The following is a 12132-nucleotide window of genomic DNA, read 5'->3' as shown; positions in this document are numbered from 1 at the left end:
GTTATTATGTGGTTACTTATATGTCTGTGGAATCCGCCTCGAGCACCGAGGTACCAGAGGCCGGGGTAACCCGGTCGATGGATACAGGTACAGTTGACCGGAGGAGGACTCCAGACGACTCGGTCAACGTAGCGGACAGATCATCCACCGGGTCATGGGGATACGGTCAACCTTCCAGACACGTCATACCGGCAGGTTCGTCTTCTCAGCTTCCAGACAGGATCAGTTGCATTACCGCAAAAATCTCAAATTGCATTATGGGCTCCTTCTTACCATAAGTGTGTTAGTCTCCCTGTGTTTAAGATAACGAATGCCCACTAATTAAGTAAGTTACTAACAACTCACTTAATTAATATCTAGCTCCAAGAGTAGTACAACTCAACTTCATTGTCATGTCGGACTAAGTCCATCTGCAGGGTTTAACATGGCAATCCTTATGAGCTCCTATTGGAGGCATTCTCAACCTAGATAACTAGGACACAGTTTCCTTCTATAATCAACAACACACACTATAAATAATATTATTTCCCAACTTATCGGACCTATTGATTTATCAAGCTAAATCTCACCCTTTGATAAGTTAAAGAAATATATACTAAATATATATGCTTGTTATTATGTTAGGATTAAGAGTACACACTTCCATAATAACTAAGGTCTAGTTCTTTTATTAAGTCAGTATAAAAAGAACTTACCTAAAATGATCCTACTCAATGCACTTAGAGTGTACTAGTGTAATTTATTAGTCAAGATAAACTAATACCTAATTACATTATGACTATACCAATGGTTTGTTTCTTTCCATCTTAGTCGTGAGCAACTGTTTATAATTTATAAAGAGCAGATAACATGATCTTCTATGTGTGACACCACACATCATGTTATCTACTTTATAAATTAATTGAACAATTATATTTAACAAATAAATATAGACATTTGACCAATGTGGTTCTTTTATTTCAAAAATAAATGTTTACAAACCTAAGCTTTTAGTATACACTCTAACATGGACAAGGCAGCAAGGATAAGGGTCGAGGGAAGCGACTTCGAGCCATACGTGAAGGATGACATTAGGGGCGAGCCGCGGGCTTGGATACATTCGAGGGACGAGAGCTAAAGGAAGTAGGTTTGAAGGCAAGAGGTCAAGGCTGCAAAGAAGAGTCAAGTGAGTCGTGAAGGTACACGTGCATGAGAGATTGTACTCGGGGAAAAATCCCGATGGGTACTGTAGCAACCATAGCAGTCGACTGGTGTACTGTAGCAGTCGACTGGTGCAAGGATCAGTCGACTGGTAACGGTAAAACAGCAGAGTTGTTTTCTTCCAACCTCTATAAGAAGGAGCTTGGGATGGCCGACCAAGGTGATGCAATTAGACTTGGTTAAAGCCTAATTAGTAGTCACCAAAATGCTCAAGGTTCTCTTGTGTCCAAGTGTTCTTGGTTGGTGTTGTGATGAGGTTTCTCCACTCACAAGGAGTTGCTTGAGTAGACGGAGTTTGCCGGGGGCTAATCCACTGACGGATCGGGATCGTCCACCTTACGGACAGCAGTGGAGTAGGAGCAAGTTATATCCGAACCACGTTATATCGACGTGTATTGGTTTGCATTTCCTTTCTTTGTCTTTAGCTTTTGTATTCGTATTTTAGGTTTGTATTATTCCGCTGTGCAACTAACGAATACGTAGAAAGCGATCAATTTGGGGACGTCGTCCATTCAACCCCCCTTCTAGCCGGCCACCAATCCCCTACAGATAAGAGATATGATAAGATGGTCCATGACTAGTGGAGACTGTTCGACCCTGACCAAGGGAGATGGATGCTCTGATAAGCTGGTCCGTGACTAGTAAGACCGCTTAAACCCAAACGAGGGAGATAGGGGATCCGATAAGCTGGTTTGAGATTAGTGAAGACCACACAACTCCAAACGGGAGAGATAAGAGATCCGATATGCTGATCCGTGATTAGTGAAGATCGTTCAACCCCGAACGGGGGAGATAAGAGATCTAGTATGCTGGTCCGAGACTAGTGAAGACTGCTCAATCCCGAACGGGGGAGATAAGAGATCCGGTATGTTATTTCGAGACTAATGAAGACCGCTCCACCCCGAATGGGGGAGATAAAAGATTCAATATGCTGATTCGAGACCATTGAAGACCACTCGACCCCAAATGGGGGAGATAAGAGATCCGGTATGCTGGTCCGAAACTAGTGAAGACCGCTCGACTCCGAATGGGAGAGATAAGAGATCCGATATGCTAGTCCGAGACCAATAAAGACCGCTCGATTATTGGAGTAAACAAGGGTTTATAGTCACCGCTCGACCTCTAGCGTAGATAGGGGTTTATAGTTGCCGCTCGACTGTTGGCGTAGACAAGGGTTTAAAATTGTCGCTCGACTTCTAGAGCCCGTGGCTCTAATATAACTCAAACCCGGTTGATTGGCACGGGAGTCTCTGACTCAAGGGGTTATAGTCGCCGCTCGACTTCTAGAGCCCATGGCGCTAATATAACTCAAACCCGGTCGATCGTCATGGGAGTCTTTGACTTAAGGGTTTATAGTCATCGCTCGACTTCTACAGCCCGTGGTTCTAATATAACTCAAACTCGGTCGATCAACACGGGAGTCTTTGACTCAATGGTTTATAGTCACCGCTCGACTTCTAGAGCTCGTGACTATAATATAACTCAAACCCGACTGATCGACACGAGAGTCTCTGACTCAAGGGTTTATAGTCGTCGCTCGACTTCTAGAGTCACTGGCCATAATATAACTCAAACTCGGTCGATCGACACGGGGAGTCTTCTACTTTGAGCTCGTAGCTCTAATATAATTTAAACCAGACCGATTGGCACGGGAGTCTTCGACATTGAGCCGGTGACTCTAATATAACTGAAACCCGACAAATCGGCACATGAGTCTTCAATTGGGAAATTGTGACAGATCCTATGATTGAAAGAGAAAATATAACGGAAAAACTGACTTGCCGACCAACAGAGGATCTGACTTAGTTCCTCGATTCCCGAATACTCGTGGAGTGAGGAGAATATGATATTTTTGTCAAAACCCACCGAGGGGTCATGTGGATGGTAGAATTTTCCACTATCGTCCATCTTCACGTTCCAGATCAGGCGAAGTTCCCACAGACGATGCCAATATGATCCTGTCGGGAATCTGAGAAGACAAAACTATCAAAAAGGCATGGCTGGAATGATGACTGCATCTCCATAACCCAGAGTGAAGAGAAGTGATGAGATGTCTTCCATGTTGACCAAGTCGTCAAAAGGCCTCTGGTGACACTACCTGTAGTCAGCGGGCGGGTTGCCCCGGTCCCCTAGTACCCCGATGCTCGAGGCATGCCCCAAAAATATATAAGCAATAAGATAAATAGCAAAATAATGAAATGGATGAAGAGAGAGTATGGTAACGTACCCTGGGGGTGCCCTCTAGTTGACAGGTGAACTGGTCGTAACGCTCGGCCTTAGCCCGCAGTAGTGGGCAGAGATGATAAGCTATCTCAAGTTAGCCTCCTTTGATATAAAATATAATGACGAATAGAAATGTCATATGTAAAAAGGGGAGCGATAACCTCCTTGTACCTTGCCCCATGGGGACGAGACTTTCTATAGCCTGAAGGATCAAACTGAATAGAGAACTGGGTCAACGCAAAACTGGGGGTAATACAAGTCGGAGGTCCCATGGAGCCAAGGAGTGAGAACATATCAACGGCTTGAAGGCCAGAACCATATCAGCTTGTAGGCCGAACACCATATCGGCTCGAAGGTCGAAGCAGATAAATAGTATGGAGTCCAAAAACTCAAGCGGTGATTGCTCGGAGGCGAGGGTTGTGGATGAGGCAGCGACAACGGCCGCTGAAGGTGGCAGCAGTTGGAGACGACTATGACAACCGTTGGAGGCGACGGCGGCGACCGCTAGAGGTGACAGCTGCTGGAGACGACTGCGACAACCGTTGGAGGCAGCTGCGATAGCCGCTGGAGGCAGCGACGGTGGCAGCTGCTAAAGGCGGCTGCGATAGCCGCGGGAGGCGGCTGCGATATCCGCTGGCGGTGACAGCGGCCGTTGGAGATGGCAACCACTGGAGACGGCTGCGATAGCCGCTGGAGGCGGTTGCGATATCCGCTGGAGGCAGCAACGGTGATCGTTGGAGGTGGCAGCCGCGACCGTTGGCGGCTGCGGTGGCAGCCGCTGGAGACGGCTGTGGCAGCAGCCACTGGAGGTGGCAGAGGCGACGACAATGCTCCTCGGCGACATCAACGCCGGAGAAGGGAGGAGGCGACAGATGTCCCGTGCATCCTTGCCCAATGGCAGTAGTGGCTGGTGAAGGAGTAGGATGGGGCGTGCTTTGGCGACCTTGGCGACGTTGACGGCGCGAGTGCCCTCTTCTGCTGTGCGAGAGATGGCGGAGACCCAAAACATGAAGTAGTGAGAGAGAGGGAGAGGCGTATGAGATCTCCGGCCAAGTGACGTCCAGAGCCTCCGACGATGGCGCAACATCCGTGCGTCGTCCCTGTGGCAACGACATCTCTCTGGCATAGAGAAAAATGTAGACAAAAGCCCCCTCTTCTGTGTGAATAGTGTATCCTTAAAAACCCAAACCCTCAACATGTGCAAAGACCAAAATACCCTCCCACTTCTCCATAATTCTCTTTGGGTCCATAAATATATCCGTATCAATCTATTTTCTTTTCATTTTTATCCAAAATAATGCATGGGCATATAATATGAATTTAACTTAGTTTGGACCTGTTTAAAAAACCTAAATAAATATTAAATTAACTATTAATCTAATTAGCTTAAAATCTAATTAGATTAATTTAGTAATATAAGAAGTTTAAGATCTGAAATATCATACTTAAAACTTAAGTCACTTTATTTTAGTCATATTAAAATAAAACAAACTCCATAATTGGTGCGCTCTTTATATGACCTAGTAGGTTCTTGTAACATTGATAGTGACTCTAAAATCTCATTTTAAAGACACAACAATAAGTACATCTAGCAAGTCATCATGAATACCTAAGTGACAAGAATGTCGTAGATTCGATCTAATCTGTTTATGACTATTTTATTATATAACCTTGTTTGTGTCTACGACATCTAAATTGATTTATAAGACATAGATCATATCATTCTCTTATCAATATATATATTTATTGACCTTTAAGTAAACTTATTTAACCAAATAAGCTCAATATTTTAGATCATAGTCATGCATTTTAGTAGTGCTACTAAATCAAGGGACCCATAGACATTATTTCCGTTATACGAAAGGGACAAATTTTATCTACATCACTCACATCCCTCCACATAACTCATTGCATACATAATGAACGACTTTATAATCAATCTTATTATAGGTAGCATTTGTCGATACTAGAGTACACAACTTCTTATGTATGGAATCATAGTGATTTTAGGTCAAAGTCTTGTTTTTATATTAATAGTTACTATGAGAATACTTATGACATTAATATAACATTCTATGAAATATTCTCATGGTGGATAAATTTATTCTCTAATATATACTTATGTGTTAACTTGATATATCATATTCACAACTTGTGAAATTAAGATATCAATTAATTTACACACAAGTCTCAATTTATTAATATTGCTCTTATATATTAATACTTTATTAAGAATTATTAAGAATGATGTTCTATATATCTACAGTCTTTCACAATCATTTTAAAGAATTAATATGCTATATAATATAACCTACCACTTTAGGATACTATTATACTTATTTAAATTTGCACCAACATCTCCCAATTAACACTTGAGTTTGATTTAGTTATTTGATTCATAAATAAGGCAATGTAATTATTATATTGTCCCGGATAGAAAAAAGAAAATGTAGGACATATTTACTAGTGCGGAAGGCAATTTAGAAATAAGAAAAAGAGCAACAAGAATATAAAGGAGAGAAGAAGGTAATTATGTAAAAAAGTGAAATATGTCATTCTGGCAATCTTTCATGACTATCTTATATCGTTGAAAGAGAGTAAATCAAATACCGAGTAGGCCCCTCATATGAAAGGGTATTTTCATGATTTTATCATGATTTAATTTTTACTTAATTTTATAAATTTATCACATAGTTAACAACTCTATTTTAGTAGAGTTACTTGTAGGAAAGAAGACATCTAACTAATTTTCTTTGTTTAACCATATTAAACATGAAATTATTATTTATTCATATATATATATATATATATATATATAATATGACGATGGGAGTCTTTTCAAACTTTTTTTTCAATGTAGATAAATCCTAAAGTAAAATATAATTCTTCCAAAAATTTGAAAAAAGAAGAAGTTAATTTTCTATTCATGCAACAGGCAATGCCATCATCTCTTCATTACTTTTTGAAAAGGTACGTGACATTGACTCCATTGATTTGGGAGCCTAAGCTCAATGCAATTGACTCTAACCCTAATTCTAACCCTAACCCTAATTAGAATCTTTAGACGCAATAGATAGTGATGGGCAATGCACGGTCTCAAGTTTTTCCAACAAAATAGACACACACAAGGAGCCATGAATGGTAGGGTAGCATTAATTCATTAAATGAGTAATTTTGTCATTTTCAAAGGATGGGAACACTGAATAAATAAATAAAAGAAATAAATAATGGGGGTGTTTGTAAAATAAGGCAAAGTCGAGGGGTGAAATGAAATTTTTATCACTATGGTCTAATCTTGGTATATCGAGTGGAGACAAAAGCAAATCTACTGAAGATTTGAGAAGCATCCATGGATGAATAAATTACGAATGCATACCCCATCGCAATGGGTGGTGAAGGAGCCCATGCCATGTCATATCGAGCAATTATTGGTGTTGCTATGCATCATGTCAACCGTGCATGTATGTCTATGTGTTATATAATGTGATCAATGGTTCGAGTGTATCTAAATTTGTTTGATGGATCCGTTTCCATGAACGTTAGGGATGTGAATCCTTGGTAGGGCCCTAATCTGATTTTATATATCTAATACCTCTATTTGCTCATCTAATTAAGTCGGAATTCAAACATGATAAAGAATTATCAGTATATTATTTAGAAGAAAAATTAGTTAATTAATATGTTTTGATATGAAGGTTAATAGAAGCTTACATGTGGCGAGAAGGTCGAACAGAGGTAGATATCAAAGTAGACCCTTGACTTGGCCGACTCCTGAGGCTCAACTCCCTTGACTCCTATAATTTAATTCCCTGACTTCTTCAAATTGATCTGCCCAACTCTTGGGGCTTAGTTTTCATGACTTCTTCTGCGTAGCTCCCTCAAACCAACGACACTCGCTCATCTCCTATTGACTCGACCCCGTCGATTGAACGCTATTGCCACCGAACCCCGCGGCTCACTCCTTTCGGCCTCGCCAATTTGACTTAATGGGTCAGGCCCTTTGGGCCTAATTACTTCTGTATCCTGTGAACTAGCGTAGTACATGGGATAACACGTGGATCCATCTATAAATACAGCACGTGGGTGATGTGATCGTAGGATACGACGATGATATTACGACAATACGCTAATGAGATATTTTCTCTATTGTGATATGACATCCAATTAATGGAGAAAAAAAATTATTTTAACTGTGTTATAAAAGGTGTTTGTATTTGCGGACACAGGTACACTTACATCCTCACATACACATACTCATTAATCTTTTACTATTCATCTAATTTTCTCGACAAAATCGAGGAAAAAGCCCTCCCCGCACTAGCCAACTACAACTTTCTTATTTACCTTCTCACAGATGGTCATGGGATTGATCGTGTGAGTCTACTGGGGTGACGAGTTTTACTTTTTACTAGAATATTATTCATCTTCTCCACTTTTTCCGCCGGAGATCTTACTTAAAAGTCGGAGTGATTGAGCCGGAATAACCCTTGACCTAAAAGTCGGAGTGACTGAGCCGGAACAACCCTTGACCTTCATTCTAACCTTCTTCTTTCTTTCTTTCCTTCAGATGCTGTGGGCCCCGTTGGCGGCTGGTCTTCCTTTGGCGTACGAAGACTTCATAAACAAAAAAGATAGCTCACCAGTGAGTTACAATCTCAGATTAGAACATGTTTAATGAAACCCTAGAATTGCATGTTGTATCTCAACTCTCACCTTTCACACGGCTCCACACTTCAATTCTTCAACTAAAGTTGTGGTCATTAGGAACTTTAATGCTTTGGTTCGAGTGATTAAGGCTCACGCAATGAAAGTTTGACGCGGGCTCTATTAATAATGGGTGTCTATATTGGACCTAAAGTCATGAAAAGTCGCCCATCGCTATGATGATAGGCAATAGAGAGAAAAATCACTCTAAATCGCTAATTGTCTATCTATATATGTTATAACGAAGACTTTTAACGTTGTGGTTGCTAGTTAACCTAAATGTGTTTCACAAACGAATACAATCAAAGTCAATGTTTAAGGCCACATGTGGTTCAACCAATTGATATACCAATTCCTAACCCTACAGTGATTAACAATTCAAGATGTGAAAATCGACCAGTCGGATCCTTTGGACCACTTTTACAATTCAAAGAATGCTCCACCATGTATTGGTGGGGATGTATGATCTCCATTTATAAAATAGATGGGGACCATGTATTCCTATCAATGCATGAAAAGGGAGCATCCTTTGGATCGTAAAAAATGATCCAGAGAATCTCCTTTCGGAAGTCAGTTAGTTGTTATTAACATACTATCGTCACGAGCACTTTCTAATTTATCCGATAGATTAACTAAAAAAAATAATATACGAATTTATATTTATAATCACTTTGGTGAAGTAACCCTAATCCTGCAAAACCCTACTTCACATATCCTCGTATCTCTTTCTCTCTCATCGACAGAGTTCTTCCTCCTCTTCTTCTCCTTTTTCCTCCGCCGATCGAGGATCCAAAGAGAATCAGCAGCAGTTCGTTAGGTATAGGGATTGGCGCCCTCTCCTCTCCGATCCATTTCATTCCCTTCTCTTCTCTTCTGTTTACTGATCTCCCAGCGCACACCACATGTGACTCGGAGAAAGACGAGCCCCGGAAGCGGGAGGAAAAAAGCGAGTCAACTCGGAAGCAACAGCAGCAGCAGCAGCGCCAGCCGATGCATGCACACGGCTCGAGATCACGTCCTCATATGAACAACGCGACAGCACAATTATTATCCAGAATCCAACGCGCTAATAAGGAAGAAACGAATCCGAATTAATTAATTCACGTATTCAATTCTTCTTCTCCGACGTGAAGTGAAAGAGAAGGCGGAAAGTGGGGGTCGGTCACGCAAAAGCACCGGGTTTTCCGGTCAAAAGGACAGCCCAACCCACGGCCGGATCGACACCACGTAGACGCTAGCTGATGAGTTCGGAGGATCGGTGAGACTTTTTCTTCCCTTTCATTTTTTTTAAAAAAAAAACAAAAATTAATCTCAACTTTCAATTCCCCTGTTCATGCCATCGTTTTCTACATTGGGAGCAATGATGAGACAAGTGACGGACTTTACTCTCTTTCGCAATTCCATGGAGGAGTTGAGGGGAGCCGCTGGGGCTGGGCCGCAATAAATGGCGGAGTCGAGGCCGCTGCCATAGCCGTCTCCATGGCGGCGTTGCAGAAGACTCTGTTTTCGGAATTCAATACGAGCACGAGAAGTTAGAGAGAGAGAGAGAGAGAGAGAGAGAGAGAGGAGTTGCCCACTCGCCCTGCTGCTGCTTTCTTCTGCTGCTGTGCTTACTTCTGCTGCTTGCAGTTGCAGCGGCGGTGGCAGGAAGAAATCAGGAGGAGAAAAAAAAATACGGCGGAGGCAGTGGCGGAGATCATTAATTATTCCGAGGAGATGCGTTTTCAGTCGGTTTTATTTTGATCTGTTGAAGTCTCTAGAGGCGAAGATTAGCTTCGTAGGGAGCAGATTAGGAAGAGGGTTGGATGGATTGGGTGGTGTAATTAAGGCGGCGGAGTTGTAGATATGGCAGGATTTTTCCTCGGAAGCGGCAGCGACAGCGGCGGCGGCTGCCAGCCACCGCGCGGAGAGTTAGGTTCAGCCGGCGCCGCGGGGGTGCCAGCTTCTGAGGGCGGTTTCTTTCTTTATACTACCGGCCGCGGCGACCCGACCGCGTACGGCGCACGAGGATTCGAGCTGTGGCAGCAGCACCACCCCCACCCCCAGCTTTACTCTGGCGGCGCGTTCCCGCACGTCGGAGCGGCGCAGCCACAGCAGGCGGGCCGCGGAGGCGGCCTCGGCGGTGGGTTGAGCTGCCAGGACTGCGGCAACCAGGCGAAGAAGGACTGCGTGCACCTCCGGTGCCGCACCTGTTGCAAGAGCCGCGGCTTCCCCTGCCCCACCCACGTAAAGAGCACCTGGGTCCCCGCCGCCAGGCGCCGGGAGCGCCAGCAGCAGCTCGCCTCCGCCGCCGCCGCCGCCGCGGAACACCGATCGCGCCGCGGCGCCTCCGTTGCCGGCAGCGACAGCGCCACCGCCTCCGGCGAGACTTCCAAGCGGCCGCGAGAAATCGTCACCTGCCTCCGGCCCACCACCGCCACCGCCACCGCCACCACGTTTGGTTGGTACTACAATTTTTCTTCCAAACTGTTCTGGCAATCTGCAACACTATTTGCCGAATCCCACTCCCTCCATCACCTTGTCCTCTTCTCTAAATCGAACGTATATCGATGCAGCGGAAGCGGCGACCTTCCCGCCGGAAGTTTCCGCGCCGGCGGTGTTCCGCTGCGTGCGGGTGAGCCACGTTGACGACGGCGATGACGTGTTCGCCTACCAGACCGCCATCAGCATCGGCGGCCACGTCTTCAAAGGCCTCCTCTACGACCACGGTGCCTCGGCGGCGGAGCCGCAAGACTTCCCCCTCGCCTTCTCCACCTCCCCCACCGCAACCATCGCCGGCGCCGGACACCCACCCATCAACACCCCTACAACCGCGCCCTCCGATCGGCCTCTCGATCCCTACCCGACCGCCTTCATGGCCGGCGCTCAATTCTTCCCCCACCAAAACAGACCTTGAGTACGTCCCAAATCATCATCTTCTTCTTCTTGCTTCTCCAATTGTATCATCTTTAGAATTAATAATTTCATGATCTTTTCTGCAAATTATTCGATATGATCATTTTTGTTGTCAAGATTAGCTTTCGAATTCAACAGACGAGCAAATTGCAATACACTCACTTCAACTGAGCTCTCAAAATAATTTTCACTTAATTACATTTGCATGGAATCTAATTACCATCTTCTCTAGCTGCATCATCTTCTCCAATTCTAGCTAGCTCCATGGAATTAAGCTGAAGAAGAAAGAGAAGGGAGGAAGGTATATGTATCAGCACTTAATACCGAGATTAATCTTTAATTATAAATTATTATTATTTGTGTACTCAATTAATTATTTATAGACTAGCACTGTGAATGCATGCATTACAAACTGTTCAGTTTCTTTTCCAAGCAACTGCTACATTCTACCATCTTGTTGTTGTTTGTCATTCATCAATATAATATTCTTTTTCTAAAATATATTTTCATTGTTATTTATATACACATATAAGCAAGGCAGAGCTAAGTAATGGAGTTTTGATTTGATAAGTTAATTAAATCAGTTGCATTAAAACTCAAAAAATGCCTATAAATTATCTAAATGGCATGAAAATACCTTATATTGAATCTCAATAATCACCAAGAAACTATGTTTAATATTCAGATAAGGTTAATTATAATACATGCAAGAGAAATGCAATGTATTATTTGCATGTATTTTTAAGTTTATATAGTGTGTATAAGCTAAGCATGGTAAAAATACAGGAGTCTTTTTACACAAGAGAAATGAATTTCTGAAAATATTGATGTTTTTATTGTATTGAATTATTACTATTTTCTTCTTAATTTGAGTGAACTCACATTGTGATCGAGATTCAAATCCAAACTAAAGTTATTTTAATTTGTTGTTTAAGATTATATTTTGTGGATACAATCTTATAAATTAAATAATATTTTGTTTGAAGTATTAAATAATTCGAAAGAATTTTTAGTCCATCAAACTTATTTATAAAGAAACTTGATAATTAAGATTTTTCGTGTATAATTCAATATTAATATTAATATTGATTATATATCAATTGTAAAAAT

General features: G+C 42.5%; 1 protein-coding gene across 2 annotated transcripts; it reads left to right on the top strand.

Moving 5' to 3' along the window:
- The first annotated feature begins 8822 nt into the window (after window positions 1-8822).
- LOC121991897 (protein SHORT INTERNODES-like) lies at window positions 8823-11454 on the top strand. Of its 2 annotated transcripts, XM_042545975.1 has the most exons (3): window positions 8823-10567; window positions 10683-11023; window positions 11255-11454. In XM_042545975.1, the coding sequence occupies exons 1-2, from the start codon at window positions 9973-9975 to the stop codon at window positions 11021-11023; spliced, it is 936 nt and encodes a 311-aa protein (XP_042401909.1). In that variant the 5' UTR covers window positions 8823-9972; the 3' UTR covers window positions 11255-11454. The 2 variants fall into 2 exon arrangements, with proteins under 2 accessions (XP_042401909.1, XP_042401908.1); XM_042545974.1 differs by lacking the exon at window positions 11255-11454 and having other exon boundaries at window positions 8824-10567; window positions 10683-11189.
- Window positions 11455-12132: the final 678 nt, after the last annotated feature.

Source organism: Zingiber officinale, chromosome 6B (genome assembly GCF_018446385.1).
Source record: "Zingiber officinale cultivar Zhangliang chromosome 6B, Zo_v1.1, whole genome shotgun sequence".
In the NCBI taxonomy this organism is placed as follows: domain Eukaryota; kingdom Viridiplantae; phylum Streptophyta; class Magnoliopsida; order Zingiberales; family Zingiberaceae; genus Zingiber; species Zingiber officinale.
This window is presented reverse-complemented; position numbering and strand designations above follow the sequence as displayed.

What these genes read in the sequence shown, in the direction of transcription:
- LOC121991897 (XM_042545975.1), top strand. Translation starts at nt 9,973, where the DNA reads ATGGCAGGATTTTTCCTCGGAAGCGGCAGCGACAGCGGCGGCGGCTGC. An exon ending in CGCCACCGCCACCACGTTTG is followed by an intron (nt 10,568 to 10,682) that starts GTTGGTACTACA and finishes ATATCGATGCAG; the next exon opens with CGGAAGCGGCGACCTTCCCG.